Source organism: Primulina tabacum, chromosome 17 (assembly GCF_025594145.1).
Source record: "Primulina tabacum isolate GXHZ01 chromosome 17, ASM2559414v2, whole genome shotgun sequence".
NCBI classification, from domain to species: Eukaryota; Viridiplantae; Streptophyta; class Magnoliopsida; order Lamiales; family Gesneriaceae; genus Primulina; species Primulina tabacum.
The window spans coordinates 23,632,296-23,659,556 of record NC_134566.1 but is presented as its reverse complement, the minus strand read 5'-3'; the positions used below and the strand labels follow the sequence as shown (position 1 = coordinate 23,659,556).

At 36.4% G+C, this 27,261-nt stretch overlaps 1 protein-coding gene across 2 annotated transcripts; it reads left to right on the top strand.

Annotated features, from left to right (window-relative positions):
* The first annotated feature begins 20,985 nt into the window (after nt 1-20,985).
* Nucleotides 20,986-26,835, top strand: LOC142530915 (transcription factor SRM1-like). 2 transcript variants are annotated; one of them, XM_075636838.1, is made up of 3 exons: nt 20,986-21,087; nt 22,034-22,527; nt 25,945-26,835. In XM_075636838.1, exons 2-3 carry the CDS (start codon nt 22,145-22,147, stop codon nt 26,405-26,407), a joined length of 846 nt encoding a protein of 281 aa, XP_075492953.1. In that variant the 5' UTR covers nt 20,986-21,087; nt 22,034-22,144; the 3' UTR covers nt 26,408-26,835. The 2 variants fall into 2 exon arrangements, with proteins under 2 accessions (XP_075492953.1, XP_075492951.1); XM_075636836.1 differs by lacking the exon at nt 20,986-21,087 and having other exon boundaries at nt 21,820-22,527.
* Nucleotides 26,836-27,261: the final 426 nt, after the last annotated feature.

Sequence of the window (27,261 nt, the reverse complement as noted above, 5' to 3'; positions counted from 1 at the left end):
GACTATTATGATGATATGATTGGGGATATTTTGAGTGAAAAGGCCCAGAGAAAGCCCATTTACGGGAGAAGGTCCCAGAGGGAGCCATTCGTGGGAGAAGGCCCAAAAGGGAGCTCGTCTATGGGTGAAGGCTCGAGAGAGAGCCCGTCGATCGTATTTCCATATGATGATGATAGGCCAAGGCTCAATTGAAGGGTGAGAGTGTCGCTGATGTTCCCGGCGCCCAGTGCTGTGGTTACATGATAGATGGATCCATCGACCTTGTGATGATACGAAAGTCACAATTAACTATCAAAATTGAATAAAAGGAAAACATATATGTTTATGATGAAAAATGGAAATGTTTATGATAAAATTGTGAATGATATGGATTGATGAAAAAGAAAATTTTTATGTTTTAGTATGTGTATCTTCATGAAAATATTATTTTACGTACAAGTATTTTCCCTGTTTCATGTGATTTGTATACATATTATGTTTTTATCAATATTATGGAATGCTGAGTCTTTAGACTCATTAGGTGTGATCGATGCAGGTGAATATGATAATAATGATAATGGAGGCATTGATGGTTGATCTGACTAGACTGAATGTGCACATAACCCGAGGACCAGCGCTTCTAGTTTTCCGCACTTATGATTATGTTTATGATTAAAGATTTTACGACTATTAATTTATTCTTTTTGAGTGGTTTTTGAGAGGTTGATAGTATGGACTATGCTTTCCAAAATGATGATTTTAGGTTTGGTAAAATGTTGGATCGTTTTATGTTTAAACTATTCCCTTGATTTTTCAAATATTAGTTGGTTGTTTTATTTTTAAAATGATGTCAAAATTATTTTATGGATGTATATGGATTTCGGCCGAAAATATGAGCGTAAAAAAAACTAGTATTTTTAGAGAAAACGAGTAGTGAACGTTTAAGTTTGTATCAGAGCAATGGTTCTGTAAAGGGGTTGTGCCACCATCAGTGCTGGGAAGCTCAGTCATCAAGCCCCAAATCTTTAAGTTTACATGCTTTATATGATTTATATGATGCTACCTGCATGATTACATGAATTATATTTTTACATCGCATGTTTAATAGCTTTACGAGAATACATGTTATATATGTTTAAAAATTGCTAAAATGTTTAATAGCTTTACGAGAATACATGTTATATATGTTTAAAAATTGCTAAAATGAATTAGGATATGATTCATGATTAGAAAACTTAGATTTAAATGGATGTTGATTAATTTAGAATTTGGAAAACGTTCAGATAAAATTCCTCCCAGAAGTGCCCCTGTTATTGAGAATCAGGCTGAGAATAATGAGAACCGTCAAGAGAATCCACCCCCGCCTCTTAATTGGGATGCTGTTGTTCGTGTACTTGAGAGCATGACCCGTTTCTTTGAGCAGTTTCAGCATGCTTCTAGGCCACAGCACGATGTTTATTATCAGTTACGGAGGCTAGCGCCAAAGAAATTTTCTGGTACCACCGATCCCTTTGCTGCTGAGGCTTGGATTCATGCACTCGAGGTGCACTTTCGTTATCTGAATATGGAGGATGCTGACCGTGTGAGGTGTGCCACTCACATGTTTAGGGATGATGCTTCTTTATGGTGTAAAGGATCCAAACATTGTATTGACAGCGCTACTCTTACTTGGGCTCGATTCAAGGAGATATTCTATGAGAAGTATTTTACTGCTGATGTTAGAGGGCGACTGAAGAGAGAGTTTATGAGCCTCCTTCAGGGAGACTCGACTGTTGCTGAGTTTGTGAGGAAATTTGATAGGGGTTGTCACTTTGTACCATACGACATAACGTGATGATGATTCGTCCCTTGGATTATGCTACTGATACTACTTATTCCTTTCAATCTGAGCAATCTTTGAAAGACATCGATTTTGATATGCAGCGCAAGAGGCAGCAACACCAAAATAATTCGCAGCCAAATAAGAAGCTGCATATGGGTCCTCCTAGACCTCAAGGGCCACAAAAGCCCCAAGGTCAAGTCAAGAAGCAAGGACCACCAAAGCCACCACAACCTGGATCACCAAATCTTGCTGAGAGGCCCCTATGAAAGGAGTGCAATCGCCCACATCTTGGCAAATGCATGAGAGGGACATACAAGTGTTTTATATGCAAGGAAGATCGGCAAAAGTTGTTGATTGCCCAAAGAAGAGAGCACCTAAGGTGGGAAGAGCTTATGTTATGCATGCAGAAGAAGTAGAGGAGGAGCCAGACACTACGCTCATTACGGGTAACCTAGTAATTTAAAATTTTTATATTGCTTTTAATTGCGTGAAATGGTAAATTGATTATTAGAATTGAATTGGGATCAAGATTAACCTAGTATAAATTAGGTTGCATGCTCTACCTTATTTGAGCCTTGATTTTATGTAAAGGATGAAATAATTCCAAATAAAAAGTTTTATGTCCAAAAATTAAAAAAACAAATCATAACTAAGGGTTGATAGGGGTTTCGAATATTCTTGAGGGGTCAATATGCAATTTTCGAAAAGTTTAAGGACTAAAATGTAATTATCGAAAAGATAAGGGACTTAATTGCAACTGTCAAAAATTTGAGGGATCAAAAATGTAATTACCAAAAATTTAAGGACCAATAATGTAATTTTCGAAATTTATGGGACAAAATTGTAAATTTCTGAAAATTTGAGGGTTAAATTGCAATAATTCTAAAATTCTAGGGACTGAAATGGAAATTTCGAAAAATTGAAGGGCTACAACGCAATTCTACAACGAAATTTTTCAAGAAATTCTTAAGTTCAACGCGTAATCTTCATATAACTTCGGGAGAATAATGATAGAAATTCCTTAAGCTTCAACACGAAAAGATTTATAAGACATTTTCGTCGCAGAGAGGATTATCGTTCGAGATGTAGCTACCTATGCACTGCTAGATTCAGGAGCTACACATTTTTTCATATCTGAAACCTTCATCAAGCGACTGAATATTATTCATGAGGATATGGGTTTGGGTTTCATAGTTTCTATTCCTTCCGGTGATCAAATGCTCACGTCTAAGATTGTGAAGAATCTGGAGCTTCTTTTATTCAGAGATGTGGTTCGAGCAGATTTTATTGTACTTCCTATGCCTGAATTTGATATCATACTTGGTATGGATTGGTTATCAGCGAATGGAGCTTCGATTGATTTTCGTCAGCGATCAGTGTCTATTCGACCGCCTAATGGTAAATCTTTTGTCTTTGAGGCGGCGAGAAACAAGCAAATGCCGCACATTATTTCTTTTCTGTGTGCGAGGAAGCTTATTAGACGTGGATGTCAAGCTTTTCTAGCATGTGTCACTACCACACATGCTCATATCAGTCAGAAGTTAGAGGATGTTGATATTGTCAGAGACTTTCCTTGTGTCTTTCCCGAAGACGTTTCTGGCATTCCACCCGATCGTGAGGTTGAATTTTCTATTGAAATAATGTCGGGCACAATATCTATTTCTAAAGCACCTTATCGTCTATCACCCACTGAAATGAAAGAACTAAATGATCAAATCCAAGAATTGCTAGACAAGGGTTTTATTCGCTCTAGTTATTCTCCATGGGGCGCACTGATATTATTTGTGACGATGAAAGATGGTAGTATGCGATTCTGCATTGATTATCGAGAGGTGAATAGATTCACTATCAAGAATATCCGCTACCAAAAATCGAAGATCTATTTGATCAGTTGCAAGGAGCATCGACGCGTTTATAAGTTGCAAGGAGCATCGAAGATTGATCAGTTGCAAGGAGCATCGAAGATTGATCTTCGTTCTGGCTACCATCAGTTGAAAGTGAAAGAGTCTGATGTTTATAAGACAGCGTTTCAGACTAGATATGGGCACTATGAGTTTATGGTCATGCCATTCGGGTTGACCAATGCGCTGGCGATTTTCATGGATCTCATGAATCTCATATTTCAGCCATATCTGGATCAGTTTATTATAATATTCTTTGATTATATTTTGATCTATTCGAAGAATAAAGAGGAGCACAGTCGACATTTGAGGACAACACTGCAAGTAGTGCAAGATAGGAAGCTATAAGCAAAATTCAGAAAGTGCGAGTTTTGGCTTTTTAGAGTGGCATTCTTAGGCCACATCATTTCTAGTGATGGAGTTGAAGTTGATCCAAGTAAAGTTGAGGCAGTGAGAGAGTGGCCAGTACCAAAGAGCGTTACCGAGATTCGCGGTTTCTCGGGACTAGCTGGCTATTATCGCAAGTTTATTCAAGGATTCTCATCTATAGCAGTACCCATGACCGCCTCGACAAAGAAGAATGCAAAGTTTACGTGGGGATCCGAGTGCCAAGATAGTTTTGACAAGTTGAAGCAAGCCTTGATTTCTGCGCTAGTATTGGCTATGCCATCGGGGCAAGGAGAGTATGTTCATTATACCGACGCTTCTAAACTTGGGTTGGGCACAGTTCTGATGCAAAACAACCGAGTTATAGCCTATGCGTCGAGACAGTTGAAAACTCACGAGAAAAACTACCCCACTCATGATCTTGAGCTTGCAGTGGTAGTTTTTGCATTGAAGATTTGAAGACATTAATTGTATGGGGAGAAGTGCAAGATTTTCACCGACCATAAAAGTTTGAAATACTTCTTCACCCTAAGAGAATTGAATATGAGACAGTGACGATGGCTCGAATTAGTGAAAGACTACAACTGTGAGATTATCTATCATCCAGGAAAAGCTAATGTAGTAGCATACGCATTGAGTCGAAAGGCAGCAGTTATCACTCAAATATCACTCCAAATACCATTGCAATCCGAGATACAGCGGTTTGAGCTTACAGTTTATGCTAGGGGCGAGGCCCATAATCTTGCCACATTGTCAGTACAGTCGACTTTGAGAGATAGAATCCGTGAGGAACAGTCTACTGATGAGCAATTGCAAAAGTGGAGATTTAGAGATGAAGCCAAGGGCCGGAAGTTATATTCGGAGGTGGATGGTATAGTTCGTTATTGAGATCGCTTATGGGTTCCTAGTGACGACTCTTTGAGGCAGCTCATTATGAAGGAAATTCGTGACACGCCATACTCCATTCATCCGGGAAGCACGAAGATGTACAAAGATTTGCAGTTGTTATATTGGTGGCCGGACATGAAGAGAGATATCCTGCGATTTGTATCCGAATGTTTTACATGTCAACAAGTCAAAGCAGAGCATCAGAGGCTAGCGAGAAAGCATAAGCCACTTCCTATTCTCGAGTAGAAATGTGAAAATATTACGATGGACTTTGTTGTAGGATTGCCGAGGACTATCAAGGGATTTAATGTCATATGGATGATAGTTTATCTTCTTACGAAATCAGCGTATTTTCTACCTATTAAGACGACATTCACCATGATTCAGTATGCGGAGTTGTATATTTGAGAAATAGTTTGCCTGCATGGGATTCCTGCATTTATTGTTTCTGACAGAGATCATAGATTTACGTCATCTTTCTTGAAGAGTGTGCATGCAGCGATGAGGACCAAGTTATTATTCGGTACAACATTCCATCCTCAAACCGATGGTCAGTCCGAAAGAGTTATTCAAATTTTATAAGATCTACTGCGAAATTGTGTGATCAATTTCCAAGGAAGTTGGGAACTGAAATTACCTCTAGTGGAGTTCATCTACAATAATAACTATCAATCATCAATTGGGATGGCTCCTTTTGAGGCACTTTATTGAAGAAAATGTAGATCTCCTATTCATTTGGACGAGGTTGGTGAAAGAAGATATAGAAGAGACTGCCGAGCTAGCAGTCAAAATTCGAAAGAGAATGAAGATTGCAAATAGCCGACAGAAGAGTTATGCTTATAAGAGACGAAGGGACTTAGAGTTTGCAATGGGAGACCACGTGTTTGTGAAAATAACACATATGAAAGGTGTTATGCGATTTGGCAAGAAAGGCAAGCTTAGTCCAAGATTTATAGGTCCGTTTGAAATTTTGGAGGATTGGAACACTAGCCTATAGAGTGGCACTGCCACCGATGCTTTCTAAAGTTTACAATGTGTTTCATATTTCGATGCTGTGAAAGTACATGTCGAACCCATCACATGTACTAAATCATGAACCTCTACAATTGACTCCAAATATGACTTATGAAGAAAGACGTATGCAAATCTTGAGAAGGCAAGAAAGAAGACTCCGAAACAAAGTCATTCCAATGGTCAAGGTCAAGTGGCTGAATCTCTCGGAAGAAAAAGCTACTTGGAAAACCGAGAGGGATTTAAGGAGTCGCTACCCAGAGCTATTTGGTAAGTCCTAATTTCGAGGACGGAATTTTATTTAAGGGGGGAGGAACTGTAAGGTCCAAAATTAAGACGACGTAATCCAACTGCATGCAAATCAAGAAAACATGGAAAATGGTTAATTAATTGATTTTAATTGCCAAAGTGGTTATGTGATATGTTTATATAATGTTTTAATAGTTTTTCTACTCATATGCATTAAAATGTATTTTTAAGGGTTATTCGAGTTGCGATCGAGGAACGAAGACCGATGGTTTAAAAATGGAAAATAATTTTATTAAATAATTTTTTTTAATTATTTAAAATATGGTTGATGTTTTTCTTATTTTTGAAAATAAGGAGTTTTGAGGTGATTTTATACGTCGGGACGTAATTTTTATTGATGTTGGATTTTCAACAAAAATACGAACGTTTTGGCAACCCGGCTAATAAATTCACAAATTTTATTAAGCAAAGATTTTAAGCAAGCACTAATGGGCCTAATTAACCTTCCTAATGGGCCTAAGCTTGATTAGTATTTTAATTAATTATTTAATATACAAAACCTACCCTAACCCCATACCATTCACACGCCCCACACCTAAACAAATCCCAAACACTTTTCTTACAATACAACACACGGCACACACAAGGAATTGAGAGAAAAGTGTCGAGTTCTTCATAGTTTGTCAAGCCAAGGTTCTCCTCGTCGTCGTTCTTCAATCTTCAACGTTATTTCGTGCGTAAAACACGCAAAGGCAATCCATATTCGTTCTTTACTCGTCCATCACACCATAGTATTTATTTGATCATGTTTTGAATGAAAACAAGTCACGCACCATAATATTTTCGCAACTATGCATATACATGTTCTAAACTCTTGATTTTTGATCACAAAACATGTTTATTATGTTGTTAAAGGGGCTGCCATGAACTATGATGTTAAGAAGCATGTTTTACATAAGTTTAAGGGTCCTAGATCAGGCACAAAATGATGCACACGAACATGAACACAAGCCGGAACCATTTTTATGTCATGTTGATCAAGGGGCTCGGTTGTGGGGACCCGAACTTAATTCAAATCTTAATCACTTTCTGGGAATAATTATTCAATTAAAATAAACAGGGTCTAATTTTTTTTTTAAAATACGATAGTACGCAGCATATGAAATAAGTCTTATTTCATTTACAAGATCACTATTCAGATCTAAGTACAAGTCCTGTCCAACTATAAATCATAATAACTATTGTTTCTTCACTACATTTCAGGTGATATAACAGATATACTCCTAAGTCCGGATCTCCACTCTAACTGTCTTCTCTCATCCTCTTCTTGACCCTGATCCAGCCCCACCTGTTGTCATGCACACATACAAAACAAGACAACAGCCGGATAACTCCGGTGAGAATAAATCCCAGTATAAACAATGTAAACATGCAATTATATAAAAACATATATAAACGCATAAATAAGATATCATTAACATGTAGCAACTCAACAAACATGAATGATATAAACACTGTAAATCAACATGTCGTATCAGACTCAACTCAACCGACGCGTCGTCTCAGACTCGACTCAACTGACGCGTCGTCTCAGACTCGACTCAATTCTAATCTAGGGATCCCGGTGTCTGAATAATGATAAATATACGGAATCTCAGTCGATAGGAATGAATCAATCCCTAAACGGCATTGATATAATTCACATATCCAGTGTCTGGGCGAATCGGCCGCAGAATTGACGAATTAGTCAAAGAATAGGCGAATCACCCAACGATAGAATGAATCAATCCCTAAACGGCATCGATATAATTCACATATTCAGTGTCTGGGCGAATCGGCCGCAGAATTGACGAATCAGTCAAAGAATAGGCGAATCAGCCAATGACTAGACGAATCAGCCAGTAACTAGGCGAATCAGCCAGTGACTAGCCGAATCAGCCAATGACTCAATACATACAATGTCTATGAATCAATAGACCATACAAATCAATCTCATCAATTACAAATATCAATGCAATAAACTAAAGTATGTGATTTAAGGAGACTCGAGTCAAACCTCACTCGAGTTGTGCAATCCCAACTCAACATTAATTTATACCTTTCTTTCTGATACTCTGACTCTGTCGAAGTCTCGAACTCAAAGCCTGTCAATACTCAATCTGACAATAACAATATTGAGGGTACAACATCAATACACCACTCAATCAATACTGGATATAATCAGAATTCAATCAAATTCTGTTTCAACAATATAATGTCATAATTTCAATATATCCAGCACTACCATATCAGTCAGATATCAATTCCAACACCTCATAATCGATAACAATTCAATTCTGATATCAAATCGACTCCAAAACTACTCCGAAAATCATAACAATTTCATATGGTATTTGTTCTCCAGTCTGGTTTCGATTATACGATGTCTAATATGACAAGAACATCATATATGAATCATATCAGATTTTGACAATACCATAATTTCAAATCATATCAAAACGTAGCAAAACTTACGTCCAGTTGTAGCCTACGTCGATAGGAACTCAATACCGAAGTCGGATTCAAAATCGGACGGGCGGATTTCTCATAAAAGGCGTAAAGACTTTCTTTCCCAATCCTTCGACTCTTTCTCTGATAATTCCTCATTTCTGAAGAGGAATGTTATATAAATATATATATATATATATATATATATATATATATATATATCTCGTGCATGCAATAAGCCAAGTGGCTCGGTGTGCCTACTGCACGTCTCGCGCATATGCGCGACTAATATCGGCGCATATCGTCGCGCATATGCGCGAGACCTACGGGTCTCGTGGATAAGCTTCTCGGCAGCTCGCGCATATGCGCGACTCATCTCCGCGCATATGCGCGAGGTCCTCTGGACTTCGCTGCTACAGGCTCGCGCATATGCGCGACTCACTTCGCGCATATGCGCGAGGTCCTCTGCCCACGTCGCGCATATGCGCGCATATGCGCGAGGGCTACTGTTCCTCGCACATTTTCATGCATTATCTCGTCTTTCCCTGTCCAATCCTTTCCGTCTATAATCATATCAATTATCCCCAAATCATTTCAGATTAATAGGATAAAATTCTCGGGCCTTACATTTCTCCCCCCCTAAGATATGATTTCGTCCTCGAAATCACAGGCAATCAATCATATCATAAGAAGGTATATAGAAGAAGCTAAGTAAACAACTCATCTTAGTGAAATAAAACTGGGAACCTCTGTCTCATATCAGACTCAGTTTCCCAAGTAGCTTTTTTAATGCCATGTTAACTCCACCGAACTTTCACAAGTGGAATAGTCTTCGTTCTGAGCTACTTTTCCTTCCGATCAAGAATCGGAATCGGCTTTTCGCAATAACTCAATGTCTCATCCAACTCGGCCTCATTTGGTTGGATGACATGTGAAGCATCAGACAGGTATTTTCGCAAGAACAAACATGAAAAAAAAAACGTCATGTATCCCATATAATAAAGGCGATTAAAGCGAGTCGATAGGCACAATCTCCTATCTTCTCAATAATCTCGTACGGCCCAATATATCATGGAGATAGTTTCCCTTTCTTGCCAAATCTGACAACTCCTCTGAAAGGTGAACAACTCCTCTGAAAGGTGAAATTTTCAAAAATACTCGGTCACCAGTCTCAAATACCAATGGTCGTCGTCGGACGTTGGCATAATTGGCTTGTCTGTCTTGGGCTGCCTTCATTCTCTTTTGAATCAGCTTCACTTTTTCAATCATATCTCTAGTCATGTCACATCCGATCTCAGGAACCTCAGAGATATCATCCTAATAAAGAGGGGATCGACAGCTCTTTCCGTACAACGCTTCGAAAGGAGCCATCTCAATACTCGTCTGATAGCTATTGTAGTACGAAACTCACCAAGTGGCAATATATCTTGCCAGCTAGTGCTAAAATCAAGCACTGCTGCTCTCAGCATATCTTCCAATGTTTGGATCGTCTGCTCAGACTATCCATCGGTCTGTGGATGATATGCAGTACTAAAATATAACATCGTATCTAAAATTTGCTGTGAATTCTGCCAGAAGTGCGATGTAAACCGAGGATCATGGTCTGCTACAATCAACTTCGGCACTCTATGCAGTCTACCTACCTCTATGACATAAATCTCAGCCATCTAGTCATGTCTGTACGTCATCTTGTACGGAATAAAGCATGCGGATTTGGTCAATCTGTCAATCACAACCCAAATCGCATCACAATCTCGGGAGGATCTTGGTAACTTCATTATAAAATCCATGGAAATGTGATCTCATTTCTCTTCAGGAATAGACAAACTCTGTAATAGTCCTCCGGGTTTCTTTCTCTTAGCCTTCACCTGTTGGCAATTCCGACATTTGGCTACAAATTCAGAAATATCCAACCAGATTCAACACATCACTCATCGGTACTGATCTGCTAACTCATAAAACCGCAAATATCTAACACTGATATCCATCTCGGCCAACTAATTACAGTTTAATTCTGCTAAAATCAATAGATACATCATCTTCAGATATAACATACCCTGAATGCAATCTGTCTCAATCAGGATTCACCATTTCACAATTTCTGATATCAAGTCAAGGTTAAAATCAATCTCTCTGACTGAAATCAAATCTAAAGTCTTATCTGGGGAAAACATCAATAACTTTCATATCATTGGTAAATCAGCCAATGATAGATTCAACTTCAGTAAATCAACTGAATACATAAAGAGTCTCTCTGCTCCTTTCTGTAATAATCGAGTCATAGATAGTACGGATTATCAAAGGAATTCTCAATCTAGAATCCTTATCGTACAATATTCATCCTTTGGCCATCTCAGGTCCGATTCTCACCATCTTCTGGAACTAATCTAGGGTAGCTCTGTACTTGGTCAGCATATCAATATCAGTAATGCAGTCCCAAAATCAGACAACACTAGTACAATACCAGCTACCAGACGATCTAACTCAATCTCATTCTCATCCTATTGTAGTATACGATATTTTACAGAATTCACTGCTATAAAAACTCTCCCCAACCAGTAAAGAGATATACTACAGTAGATAAAAATTCAACGGGTAATGTATGACTCAATGCAAATCGTTCAAAAATAAACGTATGGGAAGCATCCGTATTCATCAATACAAAAGCAGGATAACTACATCAAGAACACTTACCTGCAACATCATCATCTGGTGCTTCCTGAGCCTGCTCCTCAGTCAAAGCAAATACTCTGGCCTGCTGTCTAGGAGGCTGGCCAACTGTCTGACTTCCTCCTGGCCTCTGCTGTGACTGAGATGGTGATGGCTGAAATGAATGAACAGCAGCTGATCGTCTACTCCACTGTGCCGCTGATCCAGATGATTCGGCTCTCTGGGATCCTTGAGAACCCTTCTGTGGACACACTCTAGCAAAATGTCCCTGTTGTTTGCAGAAGTGGCAACTACCAAGTACTCCTTGGCATTGCTCAGTGGAATGTCTCCCTCCACAATTTTCGCAGTAAGCTCCGGTATAAATCTGTTTGGAACCACTGGAGCTAGAAGAACTGCCGCCAGACTTCTTAAACTGCTTTCCTCTAGCCTTCAGAAAATCTTTCTTTACACCACTGCTATTATCACTCTCGAATCGGGGAGATGGTTGCTGTGGTCTCGGTGCGGGAGGAACATCTGCAGCTCCTCTCTGCCTTATCAGGCCCGCTTTAGCGCCCTTTGCTCTATTCATGGCATCAGCAAAGTTATTCGGTCGCCCTTTGTTCACCAATGTAAATATATCGGGATTCAAGCCATTGATGAACTGATCAGCAACGACTTCGTCATTTCCAGCCACATGTGGAGCAAACTTCAACAAGGTAGAGAACTTGGTCACATATTCTTCAATGTTCCGCTGACCCTGTCTCAAATTGGCAAACTCCGCCCCCTTGTCTTTCCTCTACGACACTGGGAAAAATCTTTGATAAAACTCAGTTTTAAATACATCCCAAGTAATAGTCGTACCTCGATGCTCCAAGGCCCTTTTCATCGTAATCCACCAGTTCTTTGCAACATCAAGCAACTGGTGCCCAATAAATTTAATTCGGCGCTCATCACTGTAATCCAGTGAATCAAACAGCATCTCAATGTTATCTAATCAACTCTCACATTCAACTGATGTTTCAGTACACTTCAGAGTCGGTGGTTTGAATGACTGAAATCTTTTCAATAATGTTTCCATCGGAGTTGCTGTCACATCCATTACAGGATTCGATGTGCTACCCTGTTCTGGTATTCTTCGAGGAGGCATATCTGATAATCAATTGGATTAGTACCCCAATCCAATAAACTTGTTTCACTTCAGTTCCCTCCTCCGATCATCTTACTTCTGATCGAGAATCGGTTCAAATTCGTTCCCAATAATACATATTACACAATCAAATCAGATAAGTCAAGTAACATGTATTATATAAAGCAGTAAAGCATGCTAGCAATCACAAGCAAAGAAAAAAAACTCAATCTACCCCGCTCACTAGCTTCTATCTCAATCTAAAGGATTTATCGCTCTGATACCACCTGTTGTGGGGACCCGAACTTAATTCAAATCTTAATCACTTTCTGGGAATAATTATTCAATTAAAATAAACAGGGTCTAAATTTTTTTTTTAAATACGAGAGTACGCAGCATATGAAATAAGTCTTATTTCATTTACAAGATCACTATTCAGATCTAAGTACAAGTCCTGTCCAACTATAAATCATAATAACTACTGTTTCTTCACTACATTTCAGGTGATATAACAGATATACTCCTAAGTCTGGGATCTCCACGCTAACTTTCTTCTCTCATCCTCTTCTTGACCCTGATCCAGCCCCACCTGTTGTCATGCACACATACAAAACAAGACAACAGCCGGATAACTCCGGTGAGAATAAATCCCAGTATAAACAATGTAAACATGCAATTATATAAAAACATATATAAACGCATAAATAAGATATCATTAACATGTAGCAACTCAACAAACATGAATGATATAAACACTGTAAATCAACATGTCGTATCAGACTCAACTCAACCGACGCGTCGTCTCAGACTCGACTCAACTGACGCGTCGTCTCAGACTCGACTCAATTCTAATCTAGGGATCCCGGTGTCTGAATAATGATAAATATACGGAATCTCAGTCGATAGGAATGAATCAATCCCTAAACGGCATCGATATAATTCACATATCCAGTGTCTGGGCGAATCGGCCGCAGAATTGACGAATCAGTCAAAGAATAGGCGAATCAGCCAATGACTAGACGAATCAGCCAGTAACTAGACGAATCAGCCAGTAACTAGGCGAATCAGCCAATGACTAGGCGAATCAGCCAATGACTAGGCGAATCAGCCAATGAATCAATACATACAATGTCTATGAATCAATAGACCATACAAATCAATCTCATCAATTACAAATATCAATGCAATAAACTAAAGTATGTGATTTAGGGAGACTCGAGTCAAACCTCACTCGAGTTGTGCAATCCCAACTCAACATTAATTTATACCTTTCTTTCTGATACTCTGACTCTGTCGAAGTCTCGAACTCAAAGCCTGTCAATACTCAATCTGACAATAACAATATTGAGGGTACGACATCAATACACCACTCAATCAATACTGGATATAATCAGAATTCAATCAAATTCTGTTTCAACAATATAATGTCATAATTTCAATATATCCAGCACTACCATATCAGTCAGATATCAATTCCAACACCTCATAATCGATAACAATTCAATTCTGATATCAAATCGACTCCAAAACTACTCCGAAAATCATAACAATTTCATATGGTATTTGTTCTCCAGTCTGGTTTCGATTATACGATGTCTAATATGACAAGAACATCTCGGCAGCTCACGCATATGCGCGACTCATCTCCGCGCATATGCGCGAGGTCCTCTGGACTTCGCTTGTACAGGCTCGCGCACAAGCGCGAGGTCCTCTGCCCACGTCGCGCATATGCGCGCATCTGTGCCGCGCATATGCGCGAGGGCTACTGTTCCTCGCACATTTTCATGCATTATCTCGTCTTTCCCGGTCCGATCCTTTTCGTCTATAATCATATCAATTATTCCCAAATCATTTCAGATTAATAGGATAAAATTCTCGGGCCTTACATCGGTTTATGGGGTTTGTTGCTTGGCTTGGTCTCGGCTGGGACCAGGGCTGGCTAGGGTCATGTATGAGTCAGGGAGAGAGTCCTAACAACGCTAGGGCTCGAGCACCAAGGCTGAGAAGGAGTCCTAGCGTGGCTAGGACTCGAGCACCAAGGCTGGGAAGGAGTCCTAGCAAGCTAGGACTCCAACCCGAGAAGCATGTGCAGGCGTGCTGGTTGCGCAGCCTTGCAGGGAGAAGGTGGCTCGGCCAGGGGGCTTCGGGCTTGGCTAGGGTGACTCACTAGGGTCCTAAGAGGGTGCACAAAGGGCTGGGTCAGGTTCTGGTTTGGTTGGCTAGGTTCTAGGGGCGAGTTCGAGGGGTTCTAGGCTAGAAGGAGTTCTCGGCCAGGTTTTTTGCGGGTTGGGGGCTTCAGTTTCAAGCTTGGGGTCGAGTCCTATGGTTCTAAGGGTCCAGGAGGGTTCCTAGAGGGGCTGGGAAGGGTTCATTCGAGATGGTCCGAGCTTGGCTTAATGAAAATTGAAGATGGCTCATAAGGGTCTAGCATGGATAGATTAGGGTTTTCTTTACGTTCATAAATTCGGAACATGGCTCACGGAGGTCGAGTCATGGTTTACGAGGACTAAAATAATATAAAAGTCTAAGTTTTTAATTTAGGAATTTTATATTAAAGTTTGAATTAATTCGAGATTAAAACGCATTAAAAATGATTAATTGTGGAATAATTGAAAAGTCTAGAATTTAAGCTAAATAAAATTGTGGTTAATTTAATTTAAGCTTAAATAATTATTTGGGACATGTTAGAGTCAATGAAATTAAGAAAACATCAAATTCGAGGATTTTGACGTCTAGGGGTAAAACGGTCATTTTACACCTAGAAAATAGTATATGTCATGGCAGTGCTCTGAATGTTGTTTTAGATGTTAAAATTATTATTTTAAATGTTTATGGATTTTTATGATTTAATATGGACAATTAAATGATGTGTTGCATGCTTGGTTTAAAAATAAAAATGATATTTTTATGCATGATTTTTTTAAAGTTATGATAATATGAAACGTTGGAGGAGGTGAAGTAATTGTGAGTATTATGATGATATGATTGGAGATATCGTGAGGAAAAAGGCCTAAAGGGAGCCCATTTACTGGAGAAGGCCCCAGAGAGAGCCCATTCGTGGGAGAAGGCCCCAGAGGGAGCCCGTCTATAGGAGAAAGCCCCAGAGAGAGCCCGACGATCGTATTTTCATATGATGATGATAGGCTAAGGCTCAATTGACGGGTGAGAGTGTCGCTGATGTCCCCGCCACCCAGTACTATGGTTACATGATAGATGGATCCATCGACCTTATGATGATACGAAAGTCACAATTAACGATCCAAATTCAATAAAAGGAAAAAGTATATGCTTATGATGAAAAAAAGGAAAATGTTTATGATAAAATGATGAATGATATGGATCGATGAAAAGAAAAAATGTTTATGTTTAAGTCTATGCAACGTGGCATTCAAGTGAGTTGTAAAGTTTTTGTCATGTATTCTTCAGCTGCTTCTTTCTGCTATTTATAGGCTTCCCTCCAATAGTAATATTAAATAACATTTGAATCTTTATATCCGTTAATTGTCACGTCAATATACTTCTGACAATCGTACACTGCAAATTCTGAATGCGGCGTTCCACTACTAGTTGCAGTCTGCTTTGTACTGTTGTCGGTTGAATGTCCTTTTCAACAGATGAAGTGTTCAGCTGAATGATCAGCAGATAAGTAGATGGGTAACCTCACAACTGAGTATCTCTACTGATCAGTCAGTTGACAAAGTAGATTCAGTTCGGCTGGTCTCAGTATTAAACTTCAGTTAGACAACTGTCAGTTCGTGTATTCGTGATAAGTTAGTTCAACAGATTTAATCTCTAATTTTGTCAAACCACCGAAATTAAGTTTCCAACTCTAATGGAGTACAACCATAACCAATAACTATTTCACTCGATAAGTAATAACCACTTGGACAGTCGAAGGGAGAGTTGTTCATTGCATCATCAAATGATCATGCATCTGTATGAATGGACATCTTCAAGTCTTTACCAATGGAATATGACGTTTACATCACAGATGCTCTGAAGCTCAAGCAATCTTTATCTTTATTTTACGCGACTGATTTTATTAGGAATCTATTTAGAATATACAGTATACTTCCTAATGAGTTTCATGATCTTAAATTCCAAGGTAGAGCTCATGGTACCTCTTATATATTGAAGGGCTTATCTATTCAATTTGTACGGGTATACAAATAAATTAAATGTCACAACTGGATAAAATCATAAAATATTATTAAAATAAAGATTGTTTTTGCATAACAGTCAATAAAACACAAGCCACAAGTTGGTTCGCTGGACACCTATTCTTACATGAACCCCAAGTACCGATTCACTCTTCACAGCATGGCAAATCAATGTTGTGAGTCCTTCAGAGCATTGGATGAACAAGTACGAAGATAGTGGATCTCCCTAACAAAGTCCTCTCTCCGGATTTATCGGTCCTACAAAAATATCATTTACATTAATATTTTAAGTAATAGAAGAAACATATAACATAATCCATCTAACCCACTGTCGATGAAAGCCCATCTTGAGTAAGAGTTTCTCCAAGAAATCCCAATTTATTATGTCATATGTCTTACTTATATTAATCTTTAGGGCTACTTCATTTTTCTTCCCATGATTCTCTCTTTTTCATATAGTGGATGATCTCGAAATCTACAAGTATATTATCCATAATAGATCGCCCTCGAACAAAAGATGATTGCTCAGGTGAGATAATTCGTGGCAGAAGCTTCTTCGACTTGTTAGCTAAAACTTTTGCAAGGATACGATAAATCACATTACATAATGAGATTGGATGCAAGTCTTTCATAGTCTTTGGACTGTCGTTTTTAGGAATAAAAACCACATTTGTTTTGATTACCCTAGACGGGAAATCACAATCTCGTAGCCATTTAACGCATGAGTTAAATACATCAGTACTTACTAAATTACATAATCATTGATAGAACCTCGGGTTAAATCCATCTGGACCAGGGGACTTATCTGGATGTATATCATGAATAGCCTTAGTAAATTCCTCTTTTATAAGAGAATCATTATCAGCGTCCGAGATACTTCGTGTCATACAATCAAGCAGTGCCACTCTGGATTTTTAAATTTGAAAAATGGATGATATTTTTTATGTAGTTATGAATCATAAATTTATTAAAATATGTTTTATAGTATTTTATGTTAAATAAAGAGATCATTTTTTTCGGATTTGATAGAAGTGATTTTTGAAAATTAAATTTATGTCATGAAATCAGACAACAGAGAATCTCACGCTATGACGTGTCTATATTTTGAGGAGTAGGTCTCTTGTGAGACGGTCTTACGAATCTTTATCTGTGAGACGGGTCAACCCTACCGATATTCACAATTAAAAGTAATATTTTTAGTAAAAAAGTAATACTTTTTCATGGATGACCCAAATAAGAGATCTGTCTCACAAAATAAGACCCGTGAGACACGAATCTTTAACTGTGAGACGGGTCAACCCTACCGATATTTACAATAAAAAGTAATACTTTTAGCATAAAAAGTAATACATTTTCATGGATGACCCAAATAATAGATCCGCCTTACAACATACGACCCGTGAGACTGTCTCACACAAGTTTTTGCATATTTTGAGTAGGTCTCTTGTGAGACGGATCAAACCTACCGATATTCACAATAAAAAGTAATAATCTTAGCATAAAAAATATATTTTTTCATGGATGATCCAAATAAGAGATTCGTCTCACAAAATACGACCCGTGAGAGTGTATCACACAAGTTTTGGCCCAATATTTTTATAGTATTTTTGTTAAATAAAAATATCTTTTTTCGGATTTGATAGAGGTATCTTCTGATGTCATAAATCGGATTCAGATAACTAAGGTTCTCACACTATGGTGTGTCTTTCTATATATTAGTTCACTGATACACGCGTTGCGTGCTTATACAATATTTTTTACAATTTATTTTTTTTATATTTAAATGAGAATCAAAATATAATTATAAGAATAGTGATATTTGAATTAAAAAAATAAATAAGATCAAAATATAATTATAAGAAATAGTGAGAAATTACATTGCAATTTTGATATTTGAATTAAAAATATAAATAGGAAAAAGAAAAAAAGAAAAATCTATGTAGGAAATGAACCTACAACTTAATGTTAAGGAAACAATGATTCTGTCCACAGAACTACGTATAATTTGCATTAAAATTTTAACACTTATTAATATATATAATTACTAAAACAGACCATTACTAAAAATATTAGTTACCCTAGTTATCTCAAACTTAATTATATATATATATATATTAATTTCAAAGTACATTTTTAATTTGTAATAAACAGTAAAATGGAAATGATTTAAAATGAACTTTATAAATCTAAAGAAACTACACTAAAACTAAAGTTAATTGGGATATTTTGTGAGAAGCAAAAAAAATTCACGTAAACACTACAAATTAAGGATGTTCTTATTCTTAATTAATATCATAAGTAATTTACGATGCAATATTTCTTTAAATAACATGCACACATATTGCGTGTGCTTAGGGATGTAATCGAGTCGAGTCGAGCCGAACTCTTGAATATTTGAGCTTGGCTTATTTATAATCGAGCCAAGCTCGAGCTTTATTTAACGAATATATTCATGACTCACGAGCTTATTCAAGCTTTTATCGAACCCAAACGAGCTCAATAAATATGAATTGTATATTTAAATATTCATTAAATTCATTAAAAAATAAACTATACATTTAGAAAAAAAATATAATATTCTTATTAAAATTTGTCAATTTATTATAATAAATAAATTTAATAGAATTTTCTATATATTTCATAATTAATATGTTAAATCAATAAATTAAATATCAAAATTATTATTTTTCGTCTAAGATATTACTTATTAATTTACTAACGAACATGTTCACAAGCTAACGAGCCGAATATTGTAGAGCTTGAACTTGGTTCGTTTATCTTAACGAGCCTCATTAAACGAGCTTTTATCGAATCGAGCTTCGAAAAGCTCACAAACGATTTGGTTCATTTACATCCCTACGTGTGCTACAAAGTGAATATTTTTTCTTAATTTCGATAATACTCCTTAATTCCTCACGCGCATTAGCTCTAGTGTATGTAATTTTACCTTTAAATTTGACTATTTAAATATCATATTTTTATTTAATAAAAAATTATAAAAACATATTTTAGTAATTTTTTAACTTATCTATATCTAACATACTTATCCACTTTCAATTTTTTTTTTAAATTTATAAGAACATTTATTTATCTTTATCTATTTATATTGTTAATTTTTTTTATAATTCATAATAAAAAATTATAAAAAAATGTTTATTTTAAAAAAAACATAAAATATCAAATATCAAGTTTATAGAATTATTTCTGTCTGAGCACTAACGTATGCACAAAATACTAATATTTAGTAAACATAAATCAATTGATTATCGTTAATTTCTCTGCACAAAAGCATCTCTTAATTTTTCTAATTAAAAATTATTTTATAAATTCATTATTCATCTCTAACTACAATATCCAATATTATCACTTCCTTAAAATTATAAATTTATAAAAAATATTCGTTTCTCTCGGATAAATAATATTTTTTTCGATCATAATTAATAATTTAAATTTTATAATGATTAGTTAGATTGATATATCTACAATTAGATTGAAAAATGCATAAATCATAATTAGTAGTAATAAATGAAAAATGATAATGGCGATCGTACCTAGAAATAGGGCATATAAATTGAGCAGTGTGGATAGATATTTATATTTTCATTAAAAAATAATTATCCAAAATACACACAAATATACATACACATACATATATATATATTTTATATTATATTATATTATATTATAAAATTATTTCAATACTTGATACAGAAGGTGACACATAGTCGACTTTTGTAAGCCACACACGAAATTAAATGTCGTTCTAAATCAAATATAAAAGTTTTGATTTTCTGTTTATTTATCGTGTTTATTTATGTATTATTTATGTCATACTTATTTATTAAATATATAATTATGATATGATGTATCACGTTTAACAGATGAACGTTACGGAATGGTCACGTAATCAAAATATCAAAACAAATCAAATATATATGTATATCGGCAAAAACTTGTGTGAGACGGTCTCACGTGTCATATTTTGTTATATGTATCTCTTATTTGGGTTATCCATGTAAAAATATTATTTTTTATGCTAAAAATATTATTTTTTATTGTGAATATCGATAGGATTGACCCGTTCCACAGATAAATATTAGTGAAATCGTCTCACAAGACACCTACTCATGTATATATATAATCAAATAAAGAAAGATTTAATAATTTTATACAGATTTTGTGGAGATAAATCATTTTTTTATAAAGATTATTATCCGGAAATAACGAACTTGGGATTTCCAAAGTTTGAGGGAATTATATATGTGAGATATGACTTCTTTTTTTTATTATCTTGAAATTGAAAAACCTGGGAAGAGCCGGAACTGGAGGCTGTTCACTAAGGTTCCCTTTCTGGGCAGTTCTATTGCATTAAAAGACTATTTCTGATTACTTCATTTTCGTCGCGCATTTCACGTTAAAAGAGAGCTGGTAAACTGTTTTAAGGGTAGTAGTTCTTTCATATCAGCGCTCCCATTAAAGTTTTGCACGTATTTTTCTTGATGTCGCTTTCTGGGTGTTGGAAAATTAGTGTCGGGAGTGGGTTTTCTCCAGATTTCGTAAATAACGAAATGGGTAGCCGTGGATTTCGTTTCTTGTTGTTTCTTCGAAGTCATATGTTTCTTGAATCTATATGATGATTTATTTGAGTGTGGGTTTTGCTTTTCTTCACTTCATTTTCTTGGTACGGTAGTGGAAAGTTTTCACTTTATGATTTTACTCACAGTATTACGAGCAGACCTTTTTAGTTCCTTAAAAGGAAAATCCTATTCCCCCCTCCTCGTAGTTTCAATTAGCGTCAGGTCGATGAACTTCGTAGTTTTAACTGTGTGGGGACTGTGCAGAAGATAACTAATGATGTGATAGTATTTGACTGTGTAAGTTAAGTGTAATTCATCTTTCTTGTGGGCCTGTGCTGTGAAAACTGGAGCTTTCAAAGTGTGAGTTTTGGCTATTGGACACTGTGGGGATGAATGATGGCAATTTGAATCCTGTTTTTATCCATTTTGGACTTCTGGGGATGTCTTTTTTTTTTTTATGGGTTTAAATATTAGATGTTTTCACATCTAAATTCTCACACAACCATAATTACCGCCGTGTTGAATTCATCGTCACCAATTAAAGTAATCTATTTTTTTAACCATCTATTCTGTTTCTCTCAGTGACATTTATTGCTGTATTTATTTTTTTTTGTATTCCTCTAAATCTTGGGTTTTATGGTTTTCATATATTTCTCATGCTCCAACCAGATTTTGGGCCTTTTTACTCAACTATAGGGCCATCTGTTCAGAAAAGTTCAGTGCTTGAATTATGATTTAAATCACCATGGAATTATTCACAATCTCGTTGCTTACTGATTCTTAATCCATCCACACAGCTCTTGCTTGATAGATCCCAAATTTCAAGATTCAAGAGGAGATATTTTTATGCTTTGATTTTCAAGTACTAAGAAGAAATTTCTTGAGATTATATTGAACAAGAAATCTAGATGCTGGCAAGTGAATCAAGTAGCTCTTCTTGGAACAGGGAGCAGGATGTGCAATTTGAGAGAGCATTAGCAACGTACCCTGAAGATTTGTCTGATAGATGGGAGAAAATTGCAGCTGATGTAACCGGGAAATCGCTGGAAGAGGTTAAATATCACTATGAACTTCTAGTGGATGATGTTAATCGGATTGAGTCTGGCTTCATACAGGTGCCTTGTTATAACTCTTCCTCCGATGGTTCGAACAGCCATGGTGGTGATGAAGGAATTGGTAAGAAAAGTGGCTACTTGGGGCTATCGAACAGTGACCCCAATCATGGAAGTAAGTCTTCAAGGTCAGATCAGGAGCGACGCAAGGGGATTGCTTGGACAGAGGATGAACATAGGTGAATTATTTTTCAATTATATGTTATTTTTTAAATCTAGAAGTACTATTCGAATTAATATTGCTGTATATATTATTCTGATGACTGCAGTTTCTGATTAGTGGGTCCTTGATAGTTTTTGATGATATTATATATAAGCAAATAATCCTTGTGAAAAACTGCACTTTTTTCACTGTTTTAAAGAGTTTCTGTAATAATCTTAGTAGATCTTAAATTAGGAAGATGGTGTTTGGCTGGATTATATCCTTCCATGCGAATCTTGGCCTCTCCATAGCTTTTTCTGGCACTTCTTTCATTTTTTTATCAGACAAAAAAATCGAAGTCTTTATTGGGCCTATGATTTTCCAGAATTTTATACTAAGATTCAGTCAAAAATCTATGACTAATTTCAAGTTGGATCAAAAAGTTCTTTTTGTGTTTGTTTTTAATTAAGAATGAGAAATTTTGATTTATATTGATGGAAATGTACATCCTTTTTTATCTTATATATGTCCTACAGTTTCACCTCATTCAGGGGTTGTCCTTCAACATTATGTCAAAGACTTGATGATGTCTTCTATAAAATTTTGTTATGCTTTCTCTCATAACCTTACCTTTATGAATGACTTTCGCATTGAATCATCACCGCGTTTAGAGTTAGCTTATTGAATCTTAGCAGCTCGCAGCCTGCATTAGGGTTAAGTCGTAATGTCACTAGTTCTAAATGTTCTGCTTGCAGTTCTATAAAACTTATCACTTGCTCATGAACTCTGGACCGAACTATACCCTACAGATCCTTGATCAAATAAGTGTTTTGGCTATATTGAACATAGGAGCTACTACCATTACTTCCAGCTTCATGTTCACATCTCCCTTGAATTTCCAACTAAATGCAGCTTTCGTTTTGTCAAACCACGAAAGGTAGATTTGTTTATGGGGAAAAATTATTGAAATTCGTACCTCGACAATATTTATTCAGTTAACATTTGGCAGGATTTGCCGGTGAATAAGTAATTATTGTGTAGTTACATCAGAGAAGATTTTTTCTTGGTAGTATTTAATGCTGATTGCTTGAATTGCTAAAAAATTGTCTCAATGGCTGAGCTGTCAAATATTGGTTGCGAAACGATAGCCTGGAGCCTAGAATTTTTTAGTTGTCTATTAAAAAATGGAGAAAATAGAAGGCATGGTGTATAAGTTGGCTAAACAAAGTAAAACGGGGGGACAGATTGATGAAACCTTGTCAATATCACTGATTTGTCTCAGCTAGTCAATCTATTGGCCAGTGATGAAGCTATTGGTTTCGTAGGATTCTGGTCCCATATTCAAGTATCATTGGCGTGGATATTCATTTTTAACTTTTAAAGAACTCGTTTGTCTCAAGCATTATACTGAAGAGAGATGCATCTGTTAATAAAAGCTATTAATTGGTTAATTGTTTGTCCCTCTTTTGTGTGCATCTTCCTTATTTCAACACCTTACTCTACTGAGCCCAAAACAACCTTGTCAAATCTGTTGTTGTAATTGTCTCTGTGGGAGTTAAAAAATGTCTTCCACGGTTTCCATTCTGGTACTGGTGGTGTAGCAAGAAAGTGACTGAATCATAGTTGTTAAATGCCCACAAATTATTCACCTATGCTGCAAGCTTAGGTAGGCTTAATCCTTGTACCTTGTAACAAGTTAAAGCTAGCTTTGATGAAGTTAGCACCACAACTATGAAGTCCCAACCTTGTGCGACTTTACAGCTCAAGGTACCGTTTGGAATGGTAAATCCAAAATGAAATGTAGGATAATGGTGATTAGTTTTCATTCATTATTATTATTATTATTCTATAGTTTGTAAAAGTACATACTGAATTGTATGTGATTAAACTCTCTTGTAATATATAGATTCTAGAATATCATTCTTCTAAATGCTTCACTTTAGTTAAGCACGTGCATTCTATTCCGATGCTCCTTAGCCCTTAGTGCTTCTTGCGGTTCTAATAACTGGGGAGTGGATAAGAATCTGTGATCCTATTATGTATAGTTATCCTTTTTGTCGTCATTTAGACATGCAAGGAATCTTATCTATAAGTGGAGAAAAAAGAAAGTAATTGGAACTTCATGCAACAATGCTACTTGAGTAGTTTATTATTCCCACTTATACCATCTGCCGTTTCCAATGAAGTCTAGGTTTCGACCCTAGTCGTTCCCTCTTGCCTTCCCCCTCTTTTGTGTCTCTTCTTTCGTTCTTCCCTAAGAATAAAATTTCTTACACCTCCAACATCTTCCATAGAAAACTCTAGCTAAATTTCAAGATTGTTCAAACATTAGAATGGTGCCGAAATAGGCAGAACGAACTTGGTTTTCCTTTTCTATTGGTACTTCACTTGCAATATATATTTAAAATATGCTAATTGTATAGAGTCATTTACTGGTCTGTTTGAACTACTTGGTGTTTTGGATCCTAAGCTGTCGAGTCGAAGAACACCTGTGAACTCCAAATATGCTTTTCAGATATTGATTGATGGAATGGAAAAATGTATCCTCAAAGCTGACTGCAGATTACTGGAGAGCGATTTATGTTCTCACTCCCAGAGTGTTGTTTTATTTGTTGCTTATGTCTTATAAAATCCTTTGGGAATTTTTCATGTTGCCGAAGCACTTCTTGGTCTTTCACATTTATAATTTGAGAATGAAGAACTAATTTGTGTTGACCACAAGATAAAACTCTACCAAAAAAATACATAGCAAATGAGTTATCGAAGACAACATTGTTGCTTAAGAAATTTTTTGCATATTCTGTTTTTGTGATTCAACTGAGTTCGTAACTCTTTTTATTCATGGTTTGACTCTTTTGAGTGCATACATGTGCAAAGAAAATACGCAAATCATTATATCGACATGTTAAACTGCTTATTTTTAGTCTTTTTTGTACCAATTTTCAGCTTATTTGATGAAATACTTTCTACAAAGTTGTGATGATAAAGAAGGGTGAAATACTTTCTCCTTATTTGGTGCTTCATGATTGATTACCTTAGGAGGCACTGTTTTTCTAATGGATATCGTAAATAAACTTTCTTTTATTATAAAGACCTAAAAGGAAATCAATCAATACAGACAGTACCTTGAGATTTCCAGTGCTGGTGATTAAAACCATTTTATTCTGCGGTTAAGTTGGAATGCTCTTCTTTGTCACTTCTCCATTTTGACAGCTCAATTTCAGAAAGTTTTGGATGACCAAAAGATGTAGATCGATGTCCTTGAGATATTAAGTTGCTGTTGTAGTATTTCATTTTATCTCGGAAGCACAGATATTGTTGGTGTTTAAATCATATGGAATTGATTGTCTATTTCTTGATGTTATACTTTCATATTGCTTCTAGTCTTCTCTATTTGCACGTTGCTTGTCATTAAACTGCTTTTTTGTTTTTGTTTTTCTTTGTGGTAAAACAGACTGTTTCTTCTTGGTTTGGACAAATTTGGAAAAGGTGATTGGCGGAGCATTTCCCGGAATTTTGTGGTGACAAGGACACCAACTCAAGTGGCCAGCCATGCTCAGAAGTATTTTATTCGTTTGAACTCTATGAACAAAGACAGGAGGCGTTCCAGCATTCACGACATAACTAGCGTCAACAATGGAGACGTGTCTGTACCCCAAGGTCCAATCACCGGTCAAGCCAATGGTTCTGCTGTGGGAGGTGGTTCGTCAGGCAAATCGAACAAACAACCCCCTCAAAACTCAGGAGTTGCTATGTATGGAGCTCCGACTATAGGACAACCAATCGGAGGACCCCTGGTTTCTGCAGTTGGGACTCCTGTAAATCTTCCACCGTCACATATAGCATATGGAGTCATTCCGGGTGCCCCTGTAGGTCCTCTGACTTACCCCATTCCCCACCCATCCGTGAGTAGGTGACTAAGAACCACCTGCGCTTAACATTTATCAACTTTGGGTTTACGTAGATCAGTCGCCGGTTTTGTTGGAAATTGGGAATCAACCACGATTTGCTAGAGCGTATATCGACTGGCGTAGTAAAGAAAAAACCTGGTCGATTTGGGTCTTAAGCTTTATGAATGAACAACAGGGATTGTTCTGTTGTGGCTTTTACGGAATGATTTCTATGTGTGCAAAAACAATGGTTTTCCGTCGATCTAGTGTTGGCCACGTTTGATTTAATTGTTAAATTGAAATAAGGCAAAGAAAAACTTCATGGATGTGTATAGGCACGAGGCATATGTGGTGTTTTGGCAGCTTTTCTGGTATCCTGGATGTATCAACTTTGTAGGAATTTTGAAAAAAATTTAAAGCTCAAGTTAGAGATATTAATTGTGAAATATGTAAAATATCCTTATGCATTCTATTCTCGAAATATGAATAACATATTTTAATGTCTTTTACAAGCTTTGAGCAATTTAATATGTAAAGGTCATTTATAATAGGCTTACAAATATGTAACCCCCAAATGGTTGAACTCACCATACAAGAAAAATATTTGTCTTTGCAAGTGCTATGTTTTCATATAGTCAAAATTTTGTTTTTAATAATATGGTCTTAGATAAATTGGAGATAAATCCTCAAATTAAAATATAAATTTATTTAAACTTTCTAGTCTAAAAAATTTTGTTCAAATTTCCCAAAATGCTAAAAATAACTAAAATACTCTTATATTTGTTGATTTTATTGATTGATTATTTACTGGATCAGAGATAATATCAAAGCTTAAGTAACATGATTTCAAATATACAAAATTATTATTGTTGTGTAATTAA